The sequence below is a fragment of the Sorex fumeus genome, unplaced genomic scaffold (genome assembly GCF_029834395.1).
Source record: "Sorex fumeus unplaced genomic scaffold, SorFum_2.1 ptg000010l, whole genome shotgun sequence".
NCBI classification, from domain to species: domain Eukaryota; kingdom Metazoa; phylum Chordata; class Mammalia; order Eulipotyphla; family Soricidae; genus Sorex; species Sorex fumeus.
Window position 1 is genome coordinate 16,546,982 of NW_026606067.1, and position 21,448 is coordinate 16,568,429.

At 44.5% G+C, this 21,448-nt stretch overlaps 1 protein-coding gene across 1 annotated transcript in view; it reads left to right on the forward strand.

Annotated features, from left to right (window-relative positions):
• AIDA (axin interactor, dorsalization associated) overlaps nucleotides 1–19,218 on the forward strand; it is a 32,303-nt gene extending 13,085 nt beyond the window's left edge. The window contains exons 3-10 of the mRNA XM_056110633.1: nucleotides 1,946–1,999; nucleotides 3,275–3,329; nucleotides 9,617–9,680; nucleotides 9,907–10,013; nucleotides 12,962–13,084; nucleotides 15,410–15,532; nucleotides 18,515–18,632; nucleotides 18,734–19,218. Of these exons, the coding sequence (XP_055966608.1) occupies nucleotides 1,946–1,999; nucleotides 3,275–3,329; nucleotides 9,617–9,680; nucleotides 9,907–10,013; nucleotides 12,962–13,084; nucleotides 15,410–15,532; nucleotides 18,515–18,632; nucleotides 18,734–18,830 (741 nt within the window). The 3' untranslated portion in view covers nucleotides 18,831–19,218. The remainder of the gene's footprint in view (nucleotides 1–1,945; nucleotides 2,000–3,274; nucleotides 3,330–9,616; nucleotides 9,681–9,906; nucleotides 10,014–12,961; nucleotides 13,085–15,409; nucleotides 15,533–18,514; nucleotides 18,633–18,733) is intronic.
• The last annotated feature ends 2,230 nt before the right edge of the window (nucleotides 19,219–21,448 follow it).

Genomic DNA, 21,448 nt, shown 5'->3' on the forward strand with positions numbered 1-21,448 from the left:
TAAAGCTGGGGACAGCTCCCTCATACAATCAGGTGTGCCCCCCTAAAAAACAAAAATAAACAAGTAAATAAAATTGCTGTTTATTGTTTAGAATTGCATAGATTTCATGAGCTCAGGTCTTGGGACCAGGCCAATGCTTTTCTCTTTGCTTAAGATTTATTTTCTAAAGAAAATTGACAAAGGAGAAAAAATAAAACACAAACTTCAGCTTGCTAAATTTTTGCAAGTCAACAGAACATGGGAAAACATCTTTTGGGGTTGGAGAAAGTGCAGGAGGTAAGGAGCACCTTGACGTGCAGCTCACCCAGGTTTGACCCCTGAGGATCACTCTGAGCATAGAGCCAGAAACAGCCTAGAGCACCACCATACACGAGGTGCTTAAAACCTTTAACCCCCAAAAACAAAAACAACCTTTTTTTAAAAAAAACTCAGGATACTTCATTATATACAATATTGAAAATATGCATAAATCCTTCACGTTATGGTCTGGATTTTATGTAATGAAAACTTGGGGAATGTTCCTCAGGAAGACTCAAGCCTTACCCCGTTCATCAGTGTCAACTGCCTGCTCAGACAAGTGTCTTCTGTGGATGCCTTTACTTTTTTTTTACCTCGGCCCATTTTTGTTCTAATCATCGGTGACCTGCTCAGTTGAAATCAAGGGATTGATTTTTTTTTTCCTTTTGGGTCACACCCAGTGATGCACAGGGGTTATTCCTAGCTCATGCACTCAGGAATTCCTCCAGGCGGTGCTCGGGGGACCGTATGGGATGCTGGGAATCAAACCCAGGTTAGTTAGCCGCTTGCGAGGCAAATGCCCCACCTGCCGTGCTCTCGCTCCAGCCCTCATCAGAACTGATCTTACCTTTGGTCTCTTCCTTCCATCTTCTCCTTGAGCCGATGTTTACTGCTCGTTCGAAAGTCTCCTTCAAAGGCGCCTGTGATTCGCATTCTGTTCAGCCTGCGCGCTTTACTGGTTAAGTAATGAGAGGCCCTCGCCAAGCCCCCCAGAATCACCGCTCCCCACCCTCTGCTTGTCATTTCACACTTGCCTCCCCTGCTTCTGTTTGGTACTTGAGACAACTGAACTACGACAGATTTCAAAACTCTTTAGTTTTAGAAATCCTCCCAGTCTCATTCCTTGGTTTCTGATAGAGCTTCTTGTCCAGTTTTCAAGTCATCTGGTAACTCACAGTGTGTAAAATTGAGTTTCTCTTTTTTGTTGTTTGTTTTATAGTATCCTGTATGTGTCCTATCTCTTAAGAGGACATGAGTTGAGTAAAGGCCAGGACTCTGCCCTCTCACTTATATCCAGCTCATAATATATCAAACAGCTGGCTGTAAATTTACCATCACTTATCACAAGTATTGATTTTGTTCAATATTGCCTCTATACTTAACCGAACATGTCAAGGTGTTTAACATCAGAATTCAATCATACTAGTGTTTTCTCTTCCAGAATTTGTATTTTTCATCTTTCAGGAGAATTTTGACTTATTGGAGAGAAGAAGACAAAGCCAGAGAAGAACGGAGGCAGGACACCTTTTCCTTCCTCTTATTAACTGTCTTCTAGGGCATGGGGCAGAGCTCCAAGGGCTGAGGCCTGGGGAGCCCTGGTCAATCCCCAAGGCTTCATGATCTCTTGAGCCCCACCAAGAGTAGCCCCCATGGACAACCAGATGTGGCCCCAACCAAAAATAAATAAATGTAAATTATGTGTCATCAAAGCAACTTAAAATCGGTTGCAGCCTCTTAGATCAGGAAAGGCTGTATATCCACCTTCTATTATCCAGCCCTCTGCCTTCCATTTCTCAAGTCTGCAAGATGCAAAAAAAGAGATGAAGCTTACTTATTGAAAACTTACAGTTCCTTGTCATTCAAAATTAACTTGAGAACTAAGCCTCTATAATATGTTTGGTATTTTAGCTTTTTCTTTTTTCTACAGAGAACCATAGGCAAAATTGCAACATGCTTGGAATTACGAAGTGCAGCTTTGCAGGTAAATAGATTTCTTTTTTATCTTTCTGGAATATAAAAAGTGTATATGAACCATTCAGATAAAAAAACTAAACATTTACACCCAAAGCAGAGTTGTCTCAAAGAGTTTTCTGAGAATGGTTATTGAAGTGCTAAATCCATATTAAAAGGTCTAATCAATAAGGCCAGCCCGTACAGCCGCCGGGGCACTTGCCTTTCCTGCAGTCAACTCAGGTTTGATCCCCAAAATGATCCCTTGAGCCCTGCCAGGCATGATCAGAGAGCGCTGAGCCAGAAATAAGCTCCAAGCATCACCAGGTGTGGCCCCCAGCCCCAAAACACAAAACCAGTGACAATGATGGGTCTCATTCTCCTGACCCTGAAAGAGCCTCGAATGTGGCACTTTCTAAAATCTCAGGGCTAGGATGAAGGAGACGTTACTGGGGCCTGCTCGAGGAAATCGATGAACAACAGGATGACAGTGAGTGATACAATAAGGCCGGAGCAGTAGTACAGTGGGTAGGGAGTTTACTTTGCATGTGGCCCACCCTAGTTCAATCCCCAGCATCCCGTATGGTCCCCCGAGCACTGCCAGGAGTAATTCCTGAGAGCAGAGCCAGGAGTAGTCCCTGAGCATTGCTGGGTGTGACCCAAAAAGGAGGCGGGGGGGGAAGGAGAAGATTAGTCAATTTTTTATGAACTGTAAAGATGAAGTACATCAATTCATTTTTTTTTTTTTGTTATTATTCTGAGTGGGCTGGAGCCGGTAGGGCGTTTGCCTTGCACGCGGCCGACCCAGGTTCGATTCCTCCGGCCCTCTCGGAGACCACAGCAAGCTACTGAGAGTATCTCGCCCGCACAGCAAAGCCTGGCAAACTCCTCGTGACGTATTCGATATGCCAAACAGTAACAACAAGTCTCACAATGGAGATGTTACTCGGCCCGCTCAAGCAAATTGATGAATGGGAGGACAGTGCTACAGTGCTATTCTGAGTGCTGCAAATATATAAAACAAACAAAAAGCAATATGTGAGACTTCACTTTCTACTTTGAAAGCAAGAAATTGGGTTCATTTATTTTGTCTACTTTCAGAATGTTTGCTCGAGCTCGAGCGGGCCCAGTAACATCTCTATTGGCGACTTTGTTGTTACTGTGTTTGGCATATCGAATACTCTCGGTAGCTTGCCGGGCTCTTCAGATCATATAAATCTTTCAGAATGTTTAGTCCACACTAAAGACATAGGGTTTGGTGAAATTCTTATAATAAAACTCTGTAACATGAATATTTTAAATTCAGTCCACACAGTCCCAAGAAGAATTTAAGCTGGAGGACCTAAAGAAGCTAGAGCCAAGTAAGTCAGAGTTTATGTTTTTCAGTGAAACGTCTGTCAGAAAAGTCTTATATAAAAAAAAGTCATATAGAAACAAAGATTGTTTAGCATAGATACTAGCTTCATTTTTATCAGCTGGGCCTACTTATGTGATTTTATTTTTAATTCCTATAACTTTTATAGGAATTATTTAATTTACCATTATAGAATAGAAAAATGATTTGATTCTAGGTTATGGCTGCCTAGCAATTTTTGAATTCACCTTCATTTTGCTTTAATACTTTAATTGGATCATAATTATTCTTGTAAGCATTTACAGTAGAATCTACCTGAGACTATCAAGTGAATAATCATTGATGCCCTTTAGGCTGTGTGTCATCAGAAGTTGTCGTCCAAATGCTTGAGCTGCTGCAAAATATTTCTTTGTTCCTATTTTTCTTTCCTTGAAAGCTTTTTTGAAGTAAATAATTCTTGCAAATGTTTTGAGGTTAGAATGCTGCCAAGTAATGCTTTGCTCCCTGGTTTGAATGAATACTCCCTTAGAGACTGACATGTTAGCAATATAGGCAGAGGCACAAGTGTCAGCTGTCCCCCCCAGTCAATCCTTGGACACTTATCAGCCCCAGAAGAAACCCTCCGCTGATAATCATATGATATACATGGTCTTTTGCAATTGACTGTATATTAGTTTATCTTAAAGAGAAGTACATTGATGGCTTAAAGAAGATTATAACTGTAGTTAGGATGTTCCCATTAGATAATGGTTCTAAATACAATTATAATGTCCACTTTTTAAATGATAGAATAATTAAGGGTTTGGAGTCTTCTGTAGACACTCTTTTCCTTTACCGCTTCCCCACTAATTGTTTACAGTTAAAATTTAAGAATTGCACATGCCATAGACTGTGAAGATTGTCAACTACTCATTTTACATGTGGGCTACAACTACTCATTTTACATTTTATATGTGGGCTATAAAGATCATAGGACACTTACCTTGATGATATATTGGCTATCCCTGCCTGTAAACACACTTTAATTTTTATTTATTTTTATTTTGGGGGTTTAGGGGCCACATTCAGCATGCTCAGGAATTACTCCTGTCTTTGCACTCAGGAATGATTCCTGGAAGTGCTTGGAGGACTGGATAGGATGTTGGGAACCGAACCTGGGCCAGCCACATGCAAGGCAAGCGCTCTACCCACGTTCTATTTCTTCAGCCCTTTAATTATTTTTCTCGTTGCCTTGTGGAATACTTCATTGATAGCAATGATTGCCTTTTCTAAAATAGCTCTATGCTGAATATTCAGATAAATCCTCTCGACCGCATTTTATTAACTGACCCTTGTATGTTACCTTATAGCTATAGATGCAGAACTGCATGTTGACCAGGCCTCCAAGTGACCCCCAGCACACTTGATCTTAGGAGCTAAAAGGTGGCAATCAGCATCAATTTTAAGTGCCATCGACCTTTAGTTTCAGGGCCTGGGACAATCCCCACTTCTTACAGTGGAAGCCTGGATAAATATTTATATTTTTAATTTTCTGGTTTTTTAAAGGTTTGTGGTGAAAATGGTAAAAATTATGTTATGCTTTTATAAAATTGTTATTATAACACCGCCATTTATAAAGTTGCTCATGATACAGTTGTTTTGGGTATGCAACTTTCCTACACCAGTCCCACCACCAGCGTGACTTCCCTGCCACCAATTTCCCAACTTTCCCTTCACCCCCAAGCCTGCCCGCTTAGCAGGCGCAAACTTATATTGTATTGCTTGTTCCAATAAAATGGCCAAGGAATCATCAGAAAACAGATCAACAAAAGTCAGTTTGTGGTAGTTATTATATCTCACAGTGGTGTCATTAAAGTCATTTTCTGAGGATTTTCTGAGCTGGTTGGCGCTTGCTGAGCTTCCATGTTACCATTTTAGCTCCTTGAGTGTGCTGGGATTCCACACAACAATCAGATTGCCTTGCTCTTACTGGGTGGTGTGCACTGTGAAGTTTGGAGGAAGTGCTAAGTGCCCCAGCGCTGTAGGCACCGTGGAGCTGGGCCGTTTACAGGGTGGAGAAGGTCGGGCCTGGCGGTTGTTGGGCCAGTATTGAAGGGAAGCCTGACCGCCTCCATTCCAAGAAGGACACAGAGTTTTTGCCTGGACATGGATCGACCTGAGAGGCTTTGGCGGTTTGGTGGCTTGTTGCATAATTTTTTGTATTTGGACTTCTCCCTTCTTGGACTTGCCCATTAAACTCTAAGACCATATATGTGCACATCTCACAGCATGTATTTTTACCAGTTATTTCATCAGAAATAACATTTTCTAGAAATTGATATTTGACTATTCCAGTGAACTGGCCCTGTCTCCCAGTCAGGGCATTCAGCACCAGAGCATCCCCTTGGGGGTCTGTCCCCCAGTCTGCATTCAGCACGGGGGTGTCCCCCTAGACTGCATGTGGCACAGCCCTCAGCAAAGACTCCAGTAAGAAGCATTTGGAGAAAAGTGGACACTGGAGCCTGGAATAATAATGAAAGATTAACGAGTAAAAACTTACTAATGTAATTCTGTAGATATCAGCTAATATCTGTTTGCGGGCATACCTGGGATGCTCTGGGTCTTTTGCCTGTTCAGTACGCGGCACCAGGTGATACTAGGGATTGGAAAGCATGCGCTTGGTCCATTTGGGCTCTTTCTTTGATCCAGTGATCATGTTTAGTCAGGCTGCACTAAGCCTCTTTTAAGGCTGTAGGAAAGGAGAGACCAGTTGGCCAATATTATTCTCACTTTCATATCTGTCTCTTAGCCTTTGTGTTTCCCCCAACAGAACCTGTCAGTGTTTCCATACAGCATGACATTGGCAAAAATCTTAAGTTAAATAGACTTGAGCATCTTTGAGTGATTTCTCTTAATTTAAAAAAATAACCTTTTTGAATGGGAAGCACGTGTTCGTTTTCCCAGCCCCTCATATGAAACAAATCAGGCAGAAAAGCAGAATGCAGTCTGCTCTGTGTGTGTGTGTGTGTGTGTGTGTGTGTGTGTGTGTGTGTGATTTTGTGAGTCTGTATCTGTGAGTGTGTGTAGTGTATCTGTGAGTGTGTGTCTTGGATTGTGCATGCGTGTGTGTGTGTGTGTGTGTGTGTGTGTGTGTAGGCCTCAGAGGGTAGAGAACACGGGGGTGCTGCCATCTGACTAGTGGAGAGCATGAGAGCACCCTCAGATGTCTCCCCAGCAGCAGGAACTAACTGATCCCAACCCATAAGGGACTTCGTCCTCATCATGTCCAGGAAATTGACCTTGATTTCCTTCTCCAAATTCTCCTGCGGTCTCCTAGTTTGAATGAGAGGAAAATCCAGGGTAATGTTTAAGTGAAGCCTTACTCTACAAGGGCATCAGAATCTCCATCTCCATAGTTCCTGAGATGGAAACCTAGCCTGTAATTACAGAAAATAAAAAGAGCTGTTCTTATTTCTTGAAAATTACTCATATGAGTTTAAAAACCAGATATACGCTATCCTTTGAAGTACAGTACCAAAATGGATATTTTCTTTTCAAGGTATCAATAGCTAAGAAAATTATATGATGTTAAATTTTCTATTAAAATACAAATATGCGGTACTACTAATAGCACAGTTTTCTTTTCCATTTATAGTTTTATATGTATACAAATGGCTGATTTTTTTTCCCCTTTAATTGCTGTTGAAATATCATTGGACCAAAGAAATAACTCATTGGGCTGAGTGTATGCTTTTCCTTCCCTAGTTTCACCTGGTGCCTCCAATCAACCCTGGGTATGACCCCCAAACAGATACTAATTGATATGTGCATCATTACATTAGTAATTTTTTATCCGAGCTATAGCACAGCGGTCGGGCATTTGCCTTGCACGCAGCCAGCTTGACTGACCCGAGTTCGATTCCTCCATCCCTCTCGGAGAGCCCTGCACGCTACTGAGAGTATCTCGCCAGCACGGCAAAGCCTGGCAAGCTACCCGTGACGTATTCGTAACAACAAGTCTCACAATGGAAACGTTACTGGGCCTGCTCCAGCAAATAGATGAACAACTGGAGGACAGTGTTACAGTGTTACTCTTTACTTTTTGCAGGCTCCAGTTTCCACTCTTCTCCAAATGCTTTTTTCTAGGATGATGTGCAGAGAGGCCTGGCTCTGGAGAGGGTGTTCTCGAGTTGTTTGAAATAGTGTTGCAGGGGCTCAAGTGTTGAAGCTCATGCTGAGCTGTGCCAGGCCTGAGCTCTCTCCACAGCACTCCTAGGCCCTGGCATCACCAGTGTTGTCCTGTGGCTCCCTTTGTTGGGTTGAGTACCTCGCCTCAGGCCCTTGCCAATAGCCACACATCACCAGGAGAGCCCCAGGCACCCCTGACAAAGCACTGCTGGGGATTGCCCCATTACAACAGGATTTCTTAATGAGGTCTGAAGTAGGATCTAATTATCTGGACACCTCAGAAAACTCTGGGCGGAATTACTGCATAATGAGGTAGCCTTCTATAGTTCTAGTGTTTTTTAATTATCCCGTGTAGTTTCATATGCATTATTTAATTGAATTGCCTCAACTGTTGAGAGAATTAGATCTGTATTTTAGAATTGTAAAAACTCAGACTCAGTCATGTAAATCTCAAGTCACTGGCAATTGTGGGACCAGATTCAGCTTTCCAATCTTGGAGATTTATCAGCAGCCACTTCCCTGTGGCTTATCAGGCTGAGCCACAGGGTTCTTCCAGTTCTTAAACAAGCCAGACTAGTTCTGTTTCAGAGCCTCTATAGTTGCTCTGTCCTGTTCTCTGGGTACTTGGAAAATGCCTGCTCCTTATCTACACAGAAGGTCCCACTAGCCTGAGTCAGGTGTCTTCTAACAACTTCCTTTTGGAGGTCTACAGTGCCTACTGTACTGAAACTCTCCCTCTGTGCCACTTACACAACTCAGCCTATGTGTGTGCTCCAGACCATGAATCCCCGTGCTACTGTTTCGAGATCTGCTTTTCCTAAGTAGGGCCTGAGATTGGTGCCTACAGTGCCTGGAGCATTGCATACTTGTTGAGATAGAAGAGGAGGGATGAGGGAAGGAACTGGAGGGAGTGAGGGGTGGGCGAGAGACAGAACCAGAGTCTTAGAGTCTTTCTCATGGAGGGACTTGGTATTGAAGCAGGACGTCTGCAACCAAATGGACTCCTGTTTTGCACTCAGATAATTGCAGCCTCTACACTTGGGATTGCCTCCTTTGGGATGGCGGCACGCACTTTGCTGCAGCTTGCATTGTGGGACCTGGAATTGGAGGAGCTGAGGAAGCGGAGGACAGAATCGTAGGCGGCTCTGGCATTGCCTGGGCAGTGCCATTCCTTCACCTTAGTGATTGCCGAGTCACTGGGATCCTCCAAGGCCAGAGAGGCTCTTACAGTGCCTCTCCAGCTGTAGCCAGGATAGGCTGATTGTGGAGTGCAGGAGCTCTGGTTTGAAGGCTTTTCTCAAGGATAAATGTTTCTTTTTGTATTTATGTTTGTATATAACAAAGGGTCAGAAGGGGCCAGGAGGTAGCTCCAACGGGAGAGTGCTGCCTCAGAGAGTGCTGCCTCGTGCTCGCGTGTGAGACTTGAGTTGGATCCCCAAGGACTGCCAGGTGTGGCCTGAGAGCCCCAGGGTGCTATCAGGAGAATCATTGAAGTGGGCTTCTGAGCAAAGTATCTGACAGCTGTAGCCTTCCTACTACAGTCTTAGCTTGATGGAGTTGAAGGGAAGTCTGTTCCAGACATCTGTTCATGCACCTCTAATCGATCATCTTCAGTGCTGAGCTTTCCACCGGCATTACTGTCTTTCTCATGTACCCCTTGTTTTCTTATATATAGAAAAGCTGTTTTAGAGTTTGCTACCCTTGAAAGTTTGAGTCAAACTAACCTTTTCAAGGATCTGACCATATTCCGAAATTACTTCTACCTGGGGCGTATTGTGGGTATTTTCATTTTCTTAAGATCTTCAGTGGGTAAATACATGTGGCTCTGGATTTTCTTTTTCTTTTTTTTTTTTTTTAAGTATCCAAATGCTGAGTGAGGGGCTGGAGAGATAATACAGTGGCTAGGACACTTGCCTTGCATGTGGCTGACTCAGTTTCACCCCTGCTAGTCCATAGAGTCCCCCAAGCCCTGCTAGGAGTGATCCCTGGGTACAGAGCCAGGAGTGGATCTGGCAAGTGTGGCCCCAAAATAGATAAAGCGCCTAGTAAAACTGATTCAGGGTGAAAACGTGCATGGTAAAGTTGGGGCATTTGAAGGACTCACGTTTCTTTCTCTTTTTATTCCAGTCCTAAAGAATATTCTTACATATAATAAGGAATTCCCATTTGATGTTCAGCCTGTCCCCTTAAGGTAAAATAAACCAGCACTAATTTGTCTTCGTTTATCATCTTACACCGGTGCTTCAGACGTTGCTGCATTTGTGTGATCAGCATTAGATTGTAGCCGTTGTGCTCAGCCGTGTCACTGACACCGGTGCAGCCCACGTTCATGCTCAGTGTGACATGGGGAAGGAACAGCTCTGAGACCTCCCTTTGTATTAGCTTGTGCTGCTCACTCTTCTGTCCTTTTCCCATAGAAGAATTTTAGCTCCTGGTGAAGAAGAGAATTTGGAATTTGAAGAAGATGAAGAGGAGGGTGGCGCAGGCGCAGGCTCTCCGGATTCCTTTCCCGCGCGAGTGCCCGGTGGGTGTCGGTCAGACAGCAAGGCGGGTGGCAGTGCAGTCCTGAACACGAACCCTGTGGGCATGAGTCTCGAGGTCGGGTCCCCAAAGCCAATCTAGAGAAATCACTAATGTTCTGTTTCACCGAGGCCAGAGTACTTGGAACTTCCTTTGGTTTTTGCTAGCGGGAAATAAAACCTCTCCAGAGCACATGCTCATCTTTTTCTGTTTTTTTTTTTTCTTGTTTGGGGGCCACGCCCGGTGATGCTCGGGACTTAGTCCTGGCTCTGCACTCAGGAATCATTCCTGGTGGACATCAGAGACTGCACGGGAAGCCCAGGATCAAACCTAGGTTGGCCGCGTTCAAGGCAAGCTCCCTAGCCGTTGTGCTGTTCCAATCCTAAACAGATTTTTAAGGCTGTTTGACAAGTGTCTTTTGTGTGTTTGGTTCCCCCCAAGACCAACTGCAGGCACAATGCCTGCCTCAGAGTCACCTGACTGCATACAGCCACCTCCAGCAGAGGAGAGAATGGCCTGGGCACAATCTAAGGGAAGCCAGGTGCAAGCTTCCTAGCTAGTGTTTCATTCCTCCAGGAGCCACGTGTGGCAGTGCTTGTGGAATATTATTTTCTGGGAGGCTCCATAGCCGTGAAGGGACGCGGTTGCTCTGAAAGTCTAAAAACACGCTCCTGAAAATAGTAGAGTAGTCCTACAACTCAGGAAAAATTCGTACTCTGGTTCCAAAAACTGCCAAGGTGGGGCTCGAGCAATAATGCAGCAGGGAGAGCATCTGCTTTGCACATGGCTGACCCAGGTTCTATCCCCAGCCCCACATACGGTCCTCCAAGAACAGCCAGGAGTGATCCCTGAGCACATCAAAATCAAATCAAAAACAAAAACAATACCCAAAAATTACTGCGGTTACCGAACAGGCACATATGGACAGAAAATCCAGACACGCACTGTGGGAAGGTTCTTGGTCACATTAGGTTTTGGCGACATGTACATTAAAATGGCACCAACTTTCCTTCATACCCATGTGACTGCAAAAAAGAATCCTGTAGTCCTAAGTGCTGTGAAGGATACGGAGCAGTGGGAATTGCAACCAGAAGTAGAAAGTACCAATCCACTTTGGAAGTTTGCTCTTACATAGTCACCCTGGTTTCATTGTTCACGTAACTTGGAAATTCGTCTCCGGGAACGGGGGCGAGAGCTCTACAGTCTGAGCGCATACTATGCCTGCAGGAGGCTCTTGTTGAATCTCTGGTATCAGATGCACCCCTGAGTGCAGCCTCTGAGCCCAGAGCTGGGAGTGGGTCCCTACGGACACTCCAGATTTGGCCCCCAAATCAGTAAATTCCTCTGTGTCGAGAATTTTATACATCCAGAAATGTATGCCTGTGTCTTATCAAAATATGTGTACCGGGAACATGTTTAGTAGAAATACTAACAATATCACAAAACGTATTAATGATATCCAGAGAAGCACTCAAATGGCCATCAGCAGAAGAAATAGGTATATTAACTGTGGCTCGTTTCTAGAGTATAATGCTCGCATTGTAAAATTGAACAAGCAGCAGGGGCTGCAGACAGCCCAGTCAGGGCCTGAGCACTGTTTACATGCAGGTTGATCCTGGCACCACACAAACCCCAGAACACCTCTGGGAGAGACCTGCGAGTGCTATTTGGGTATGGCCCCCAAACAAACAAAAAAAAAAACAAAATTATACATTACAGTCCTTGATAATAGCTTGAACACAGTTTGGCAGCAGGCAAAATTTTTTTATGCCTGGGTGCATCGTAGCCATTCTCTAGAAGCCAGGATTGTGCGGTGGGATCAGGGATACCAGGTGGGGAGAGAGGGGCGGTGTTTGAATTTTTTGACCCAAGAAGTGGTTTGTGTGTTTGCTTTCAGGTTTTTCTGTTAACTATGTGTTTATTTGCTCTTTTTGCTATATATGTTAAAGAGTTCACAGATAGCCAGATAGTGGATAGGGTAAAAGACCTTTTATCTTCAATATAAAAGAAAAATGAGGAGCTGGAGCAACAGTACAGTAGGTAGGGTATTGTGCCTTGCATACAGCCAGCCTAGATTCGATCCCTGACCCCACCAGGAGTGATCCCTTAGCACTTACAGGTGTGATCCCAAAACAACCGAAATAAAACCTTGAAGAATGTAAACTGCTGCATTTTATAAATAAAGGCCCTGTAGTTTGTGGTGCTATCTGTATGTTACTGGAGTAAATCTAAATTTTGGTTGCATGAATATTTGAGGCAAAAACTTGCTCCATAAATATTTGCAGTAATAGTAAATAAACTATCAACAATTGATTTCTCCTTTTTTTTTTTCCTTTATTCACCAAGAAATGTTGTTGTATAGTTCTGGATGGATTTTCAGTTTTAAAAAATGTGACCTATGGCATAGAAATCAAGCATACAGTTGCTGTGGTGTGTGTTACTCAGTGTGACTAATTCTGAGGGAATATGCAAAGTAGAATGAAGAAAGAAAAGGCTATGAGACTGAAGGTATTAAATACATGAACATAAAAATGTAAAGTTTTCCTCTTTCCTTAGTAACTAGAGGTGGATTCTAGCATTTAATTTCTCAGACTTTAAGATGATATATTAGATGTCATTCGACATTGAGATATGCATTAGGTAAGTGCATATGAAGACTACATGCGTGCATGTAGGATGTATATTTTAGTGAAGTAGTCATTGGGCTTCAAGAAGCAAGTTGAATTTTGAGCAAACTTGCTTTCATGTTGAATATGAGGTATGAAAGTGCAAGTGTGATGTGTCCTATTGTGCACAAAAAACATGATGTCAAATATTTGGTGGTTTGGATGTCCAAATTGTGCCTGCCTGGAGACCGAGTTAGGAACATCGCTTCGCTTCTCAATGACCTCAAGATATTCACTGGAAAATCAATAGTGACTCTCATCTTTTTTGCTGTTTCTCTGTTGCCAGGTACTTTATTGCCGCGGTTGCCCTCAGAACCTGGAATGACGTTACTCACAATCCGAATCGAGAAGATCGGCCTAAAGGATGCCGGCCAGTGCATCGATCCATATATCACCGTCAGCGTGAAGGGTAAAGGCCGTCCCTCTTCCCTGCTGAACTCCCTGATTGTTGCTTCTCATTTGGGAACATCTCTTTTTTGGTTGGGGGGTGGGGGAGCATTCTAAGAAGTAATTGGGAGGCCCAGGGCCACACAACGATCTCTGCACCCCTAATCTCGGCTCCCAGGCTGCAGCTGGTGACGGTTGGGGACCGTGAGATGCCAGAAACTGAACCTGGGCTGGGCAGTGACTACTAAGCCCTTGTCTTGACCACCACCATCCTGTCTCCTGCTGCCTGCAGGGACATTGGGAAGAAAGAGGCTGGCTCTTCTGAGATTGACTGAAAGCATTTCTTTGCAGATGTCTTTTTGTTCTTAAAATTCTGTCACTGGTGCTGACTGGGCATACACACTGTCTTTAAAAGAAAACAAATCCTTCAGGACACAGGCACCAGAAGTCAGAGCACATGGGCCGCATGCAGGTGGTTCTGGGGGTGTTCCTCAGACCCATGTGGCTCCCTGGCATCATGGCCTAGAGAGGCCTGGCCCCAGGTCCCACTACGGGGTCAGGAGCTGACCCCTCAAAACAAATAGGAATCTCCTCCACTGGGACCAGAGCACTAGGACAGCAGGGAGGGCGCCTCCCTTGCATGCAGCCAACTTGGGTTCAATCTCCGGTATCCCAGATGATCCCCTAAGCACCACCAGGAGTGATCCCTGAGCACAGAACCATGAGTAACCTCTGAGCATTTCCAGGTGTGGCCCCACAGCCAATAAGAGTAATTAAATATTCCCCAGCTTCAATGGTATTTGGTTTTCTCAGCAAAGCCCAGTGGTGTCCAGCCCACACCCCAACTCCCCCAGAACAGGAGGCCTCTCGTTCCTTCTCCTTAGGAAAAGCCTGCAGAGGGGGAGAGGCAGGACACTACCAGAGTCCATCTGAGCTGAACGTCGCACCCCTGCCCTTAACTTTGCCTCCCTGTTGGTCAGCGCGATTATTCTGAGGTGTGAATTTTCCTTCCCACCGATGTGGCAAACTGTTGAAAGCAATTTTTCGGCCTTTTTAAGAGGTCACAGTGACTGAATTCTTTTATTGTATGAAAGGCCAAATAACACTTGATGTGTAGGTTACTCAGCAGTCTTTTAAAAATAATTACTGGGTAATTGGGGATTAAGTTTGTACTATTCAGGAATAATCCAATCTACAATTAATCAGCAGTTTTAGGCAATTTAAAGAAACACATGAACTGAAATTGGAGGAAATTTTTAAGAGTAATTAAAATAAATATAACCAACAGCTCCACCCCGCCTGCCTGGGTTCATTGTCAAATAAGAATACCAAATAAAAGAAATTAGAATTTAGCCCCAGAGAAGAATTTTAGAGATAGCATGAGCCACAACATTCTCTTGTGAGTCTTTAACTTTTGGTGTCAGGATAATCAAAATCAGTCTACTGGGCAGTACTTAATCTCATTTCTCATTTTTGTTTAGTGGCACTGTAGCACTATCCTCCCGTTGTTCATCGATTTGCTCAAGCAGGCACCAGTAACATCTCCATTGTGAGACTTGTTGTTATCCATTGTGAGACTTGTTGTTTAGTTGATCATTCAAAAATACACATTATATAACAAGTATGTATTAATTTATGGTAGTACTATTTCCCCTTTGCAACACATTGAACCTCACACATGTGTTTGCTTGTTAGGAGCCGACAGAAATAAAGATCTCAGTCATCTTAAATTCCCCTAAGATGGTTCTGAGGCGTACGCGCGAACTCTGAGTCACCACTAAATGACTGTTGACTTTGATTAAACTGGAAGATTCCTGGCTCAACGAAATCAGAGCCATGCACCAAAAATCTGGTGTTTTGAGTTGGGTCGTGTTATGGCAGCTGTAACCAGAACTTGGGTCTGGTACAGAGACCGTGATTTATGCAACAGTTTTGTTGGCAAAGGTGGTGTTGGGTCCTGTCTAAATATAACAAGGACTATCCATTGCTTTTCCAAGTCATGGGCTTGTTCCCTCTGGGAAAGAGGGCGTGTGGTGGCCACTTTGTCGTGTATTATTCTCACCCCAGATTTTTCTTCCATACAAAAGCATAGTCTTTCCCTCCAGGCACTCCGGAAGTCCCTCTCACTTCTTAGTAGTTCCTTATACTCCATCACGCACCTCTTTTTCCTCTTAGACTGCCCCTCTGCCCTCCGCACCCGACACCCCCCAGAAACCGGGAGCTCCTCAAATACCTGCCCACACAGATGCCAGCATCTCCTCTTCACCTGAGCCCTCTGCAGATTGTTGGCGGGTTCTGAGTCTCCGTGTATGATCACATCTAAGCAGAAATGTCTTCTCTTCCATAGATCTCAATGGTATAGATTTAACCCCTGTGCAAGATACGCCCGTGGCTTCGAGGAAAGAAGATACGTATGTGCATTTTAATGTGGACATTGAACTCCAGAAGCATGTGGAAAAGCTAACCAAAGGTTTGTCCCTGTGAATAGCTGCAGCTCCCACAAGCCTGTGGGCAGAAGTACATGCCACCTGGTGTTTTGGTTTCAGTGAACTAGAGTTTTGTGTTTCATTGTTGGAGTTAGGATTCTCAGTATGTAGCTGTACTCTAAGGAAGGCAATATAGTGTTCTTAATCTGGAATGGTTCTGCCTTTAACAGGAAACATGGTGACAGTTTTGCTCATATTTGAGAGTAGGGGAAGGTGGGAGCTCCTGGATCCTGATGCTCACATCTCTGCCATTTAAAAGATTTGGAAATATCCAGATGTTTCTGGGGTTTCTGCTGATGTCATTGGGCGAGATACCGCTTGCAGTTAGTTGGCTGGAGGAGCAGGACAAAGACGGTTTTTGAAAGGAAGAAATCACATTTCCACATTGAGCCAGTACTGGGTTACGTTCTCTCCAGGCCCGGCCTTTGCCCGCTGGGAGTGTCTGTGTGCCGAGGTCCTTTCTCCCAAGGCAGGAGGTTTACAAGCTTGTGTGAGATAAGTAACTAGGACCGGGATAGGGAAATAACCCATGTAGTTTGCATGTGCCTGACCCGCATAAAGCCCTGAATTGGATTCCTGGCACCCTGGGCCTGTCCACACAACCACCAACACCACATGTGGCCTCTGTTTTTTTTCTTTTTTTTTAAAGAAATAAAGTAGAAGGCATATTGATATGCCAAACACAGTAACAACAAAGTCTCCAATGGAGACGTTACTGGGCCCCCTCGAGCAAATCGACGATCAACGGGAGGGCCTTTACCTTACCTTACCTTAAAGTAGAAGGACTGGAGAGATAGTACAGCAGGTGGGTGTTTGCCTTCCACACAGCTGACCTGGGTTTGATCTCCAGCACTCTATATGGAGTCCCCACCCCAACACTGCCAGGAGTGAATCCTGAGTACAGAGCCAGGGGTAACCCTGAGCATCATGAACTGTGATGCCAAAACAAAGGATGCAATTATACCTTGTGAAGAGTAGAAATAGTGTCCGGGCCACTGCAGGATGGTGCGAATGTCTGCATAAACCATGACGTGCACTTGTTCAGCTTTGAAATATGGGCCCAGTGTGGACTGGGGGGTGAGATGGAGGAAGAACCCAGACCTGATTTTCCTCCTTCATCCTGCTACATTCGAGACTCCCCCTAAAGCAAGACCTATCTTCCAGGTCCATGATTCAGTGCTCACTCACTTTTCACTCATTCTTTGTCATGGTCACTGTCAAAGGTGTCTGTGCTGATGAACGCGGGCCTTCGTCTTGCACACATTTGGGTGAATCCTGGACTCCACTGGTCGCTCACCTGTGTTCTTACATGGGCCAGGGAGACTTGGGACACCAGAAACGGGAATTTCTCATGAGAGGTACAAATAATGTTCTGAGTTCCTCCAAAGACTGTTCTCAATTTGGATTTGATTGTTGTTTCCAAATGTGCCTATTTTCACGTGGATTCTATGAGATGGATCCCCTAGCTGAAAAGACTAAGTCTGATTTTTATCTTGAAGTTGAGTGAGTTTTTTCAATAGTCAAATCATTCTGTTGTGGGATAGGAACTCATGGGCCTTAACAGTTCTGAGAAAAGGAAAATGAGAGCATTTGAAAGCCCAGCCAGCACCAGGTTTATGCTCTTTGGTCTCTAGTACACCCCCCTGGAGTTTGACTCTGTGAGGTTTCAGTTCAGGCGTAGGGGAAAATGAGTTGATGAAACCTTTAACCCTGCCTGACCGCTCAGGCCTGACTCCTGGCTCTGTTCTCAATGACTCCATATGGGGTGCTGGGGTCAATCCTGGTCGGTCACTTACAGATCAAGTTCCTTACCCCCGGTTCTCTCTCCCCAGTCCTCAACCTGCTTTTTTCACCTAACACATTTCTGTGGCTAATGTTAATTCTTTTTTTTTTTAATTTTTTTATTAGTGAAGCACCATGAGGTACAGTTGTAGATTTACAAATCTTTGTGCCTGAGTTTCGGTCATACAATGATCAAATACCCATCCCTCCTCCAGTGCCCATTTCCCCCCACCCCCCCTCCCACCCTGCCTCTGTGGCAGGGCATTCCCCCTTGTTCTCTCTCTCCTTTTGGGTGTCGTGATCTGCAAAAGAGGCATTGAGTGGCAATCATGCTCAGTCCATAGTCTACTTTCAACATGCATTTCCCCTCCTGGGAAGATCCTCCAAACCCCTTTCATTTGGTGTTCCCTTCTCTATCTGAACTGCCCTTTCCCCTAGAATATCCGGCTGGCCTCTAAGTTATGGAGTAATCCTCCTGGTGTTGATCTCAGCTATTCTTAGATATTGATCTCATATTTTGTTGCTTTATATCCCCCAGATGAATGCAATTTTTCTATGTCTATCCCTCTCTTTCTGACTCATTTCGCTTAGCATGATACTTTCCATATTGTACCACTTAATCACTGTCTTCCTTCAGTGGCATTTCATATTTTACATTCTTCAGCACTGTAGCACTGTTGTCCCGTTGTTCATCTATTTGCTCAAGTGGGCAGCAGTAATGTCTCCATTGTGAGCCTTGTTGTTACTGTTTTTGGCATATCGAAGACGTCACAGGGAGCTTGCCAGGCTCTGTCGTGTGGGCAGGATACTCTCGGTAGCTTGCCAGGCTCTCCGAGAGGGACGGAGGAATCGATCCCAGGTCGGCCACATGCAAGGCAAACACCGTACCCACTGTGCTATAGCTCCAGCCCACATTCTTCAGAATCCAATTAATTCTCAAATGTACGTTCTCCAAGTGTAGTCCAGAAATTTTGCTGTGCCTTATGGCACTGATGGTTAGGGAGACACGTCACTCCATTTAGAGCTGTTTTAGTCCCAGCCTGTCACCTACCACCAGTACGTTCCACATAATAAAAGGACCCGCTTTTCGCTTGGTCTGGCTTGGGGTGATCAGACTTTCTTGTCTCACTAGAAACTTACTCACCGTCCAAGGCTAATGCTGCGTGTTCATTTTCTCACCTCAGGGGCGGCCATCTTCTTTGAATTCAAACACTACAAACCTAAAAAGAGATTTACCAGCACCAAGTGCTTTGCGTTCATGGAGATGGATGAGATTAAACCTGGACCAATTGTAATAGAACTGTAAGTGGCACACACAGAGACTGGGCACTGCAGACTGGCGTTTCTCCTCAGGAGGTGGCCTTGTAGTGGGTCAGCTAACGATGGTTTTCTTGTGATTACAGGTACAAGAAGCCCACTGACTTTAAAAGAAAGAAATTGCAACTGTTGACCAAGAAACCACTTTATCTTCATCTACATCAGACTTTACACAAGGAATGATCCTGATATGACTAGCCTGGAACTTCTGTGAATCGGACTGCTTGGTCAAAACCATCACAACAGCGTACTGGTCCTCCGGCAGGCAGGAAGCGAGTGGTGATGTGCCAGGCCTGCGAGTCCATTGTGATTCCGTACGGCAGAATTCAAATCCCAGCACGTCCTGGCATCTCTGACCCTTTTGGAAACAGGCTGATTGTAGATCGGAAATGTTTTCACTCTTCTATTCATTGTGCAATTGAGTCTCTTGTCCGATTTGCCACTACTCCTGCCTTGCACTTGGAACTGTTGTGGGTGGTTCATGCTCATCTTCAGGCTGACTTCAGGAACAAGAATGTGCTAGAGTTTACACATCTCTTCACTCTGCTCGAATACACTCTTTTGGTTTTCTCAGTTAATGTCCAACTTGGGGTTGAAGTGGGTGGGACCTTTTGAAGCAGCTTGACCAGGAGTTGAACTAATAACGCTGCTTAAGAATGTGGGTGTGGAAATTTGAGGCTTTTCCTCAGAGGTGGCCTTCCCTCCCCTCCCCCACCCCACTCATTTCTCTGTTTAGAATGTGTGCCTTGGCCAGATGCATAGTCCCTATGGACATGTTCCCAGGTGATAGCTGCAATTTTCCCAGATTACGAGACTGATTTTCAGACAGTGAGTATATTTTTAGTCATATCAATTTAGCTGTTCTTCTACTTCACATTCCTTGATTATAACCTTATTTAAGTTAATGATGGCACCATCTCAAAATAATTACAAAGTTTTAGATGGGTTTATAGTGTCTTACTAAATCATGCCATGTAAGAATGATTTGGGTCAGATGCTAACGAGATATCGCAGGGATATTCCGATTTTTCTGACAACTGATTGTGAAACCTTAAACCTGCATACCTCTTCTTGGAGTGACAAGTATGCAAAATCCGAAGATTATGTTTTTTATATAGGTAGTTAGGCTTACCATTTATTTCCTGTTTAAATATACTGGCAGCCATCCATATGGAAACATGCAAGTCATTAGCTTGTTATAATGACATTACTATTTTAATGGGGCATAAATAAAACTTTTATAGTACACACACAATGGGTATTTGATACACAGAATGTGAATGTTTAGGGTGGGCTTTTGGGGGGTTAGGTAGAGAGCCCATGTTACCATTTTAAATGACCAGTGCTAAGCAGGAAAGGAACGATGTCAGTCCTTGGCCTAGTGTTGAGTGTAGTAACCAGCTGTACCATACACTGTTGCTTTTCAAATAAGATAGCACATAAAAGAATCCAAGCCCTTTGCCCTTGAGGTCTCAGCTTTACTCTGTCTGGTAGGTCATTTGTCTCTCTAAACTTTGATCCGCAATGTTTAGCCAAATCTGTCTGGTCATCTTAAATTCCAAAATAATTGTCTAAAATGGCTCACAGGGATGAAGAATTTGCCCTAATTACTTCCTTACTGATTGAACTCTTAACTAAATCTTCAGCCCCAGCCCCTGCAGACTCAAGTTCCTCACGAGGCAAGAACAGTTTTTTCCCCTCACAGGGTGTTTCACATTGCCTGGTAAGAAGAACTCGGTACCTTGCGCAATGTTCGGCACCTCTGATTATCTAAATGTTTCTGAACCTTCCCCTTGTAGCCGATACCACCTGGAAAGTTACCCCTGGGAAAAACATTAAAGTGCATCAAAAATCTGACATTCTTTTCTCACCAACCTAAGACATGTGCAATCCATTGTTCTAGAAATGTCTGCAGTCGCACCCATGTGGTTTCTGTGACAGCCGCTGCTGCTGTCAGCATGAAAGGCGCTGATGCTGACGCAGAATTGACGAGCCTTCAGAACCAGCCATGGAAATGACGGGCTTGAAACAGTACACACACTGCTCCTCTCCTGTTTCAGTTTCACTCTCAAATCAGCTCTTCAACCAAGCTACAGTAGGCATTTTCCAGGATGAAATGCTGCTGCCTCATCACCACCGTATTTCTCAAATAAACCCCAAGTTATTCTGTGGCCGCTTGTGCCACCGACCCACCCCACTGTCCCCTCCAGCTCTCCTGGCCCCCGGAAGGCATCACCACAGCAGAATCAGGACTGCTCAAGCCACTGTCATTGGCATTTCTCTGATAACTGATGTAAGCACACAAACAGCTCCAACGCTATAGAAGACCCCAAGAGCTTTGATTTGAAATTTAGGTTTCATTCACCTTTCCTGTTACATTGTCTTCTCTTAACACTATAAGTCTATTAAAAGATGAATCAAGGAACCAGGGAGATGGCACTGAGCGCAGCAATGCATGCTGTGCGCACATAACTCATAGTTCAGTCCTAGAACCCAGTCCCCTAGTAGCCATAAGTATAGGGTAGCCCTCATAGTTCCCCACCACAGGGACCCAGCACTCACCCTGCAAAAATCAAAATTTCCTTCATGTCATTATTTTGTATCTTGAGGAGGTTGGCATTTTCAAGTTACGCTCTGAGCATCTAAATGTTTCTCAACCTTTCCCTTGTGGCCCCTGTCCTACTCCTGGACCCCCTTCAAGGTCTCTTGCCTTGCTCCCAACTTGGCTTTCACCTGTGGCTTCCTTGGGTTACTCTGATGCCCACAGGGCCCCGTGTGGCTCCCGGTTGAGAAATGAAACC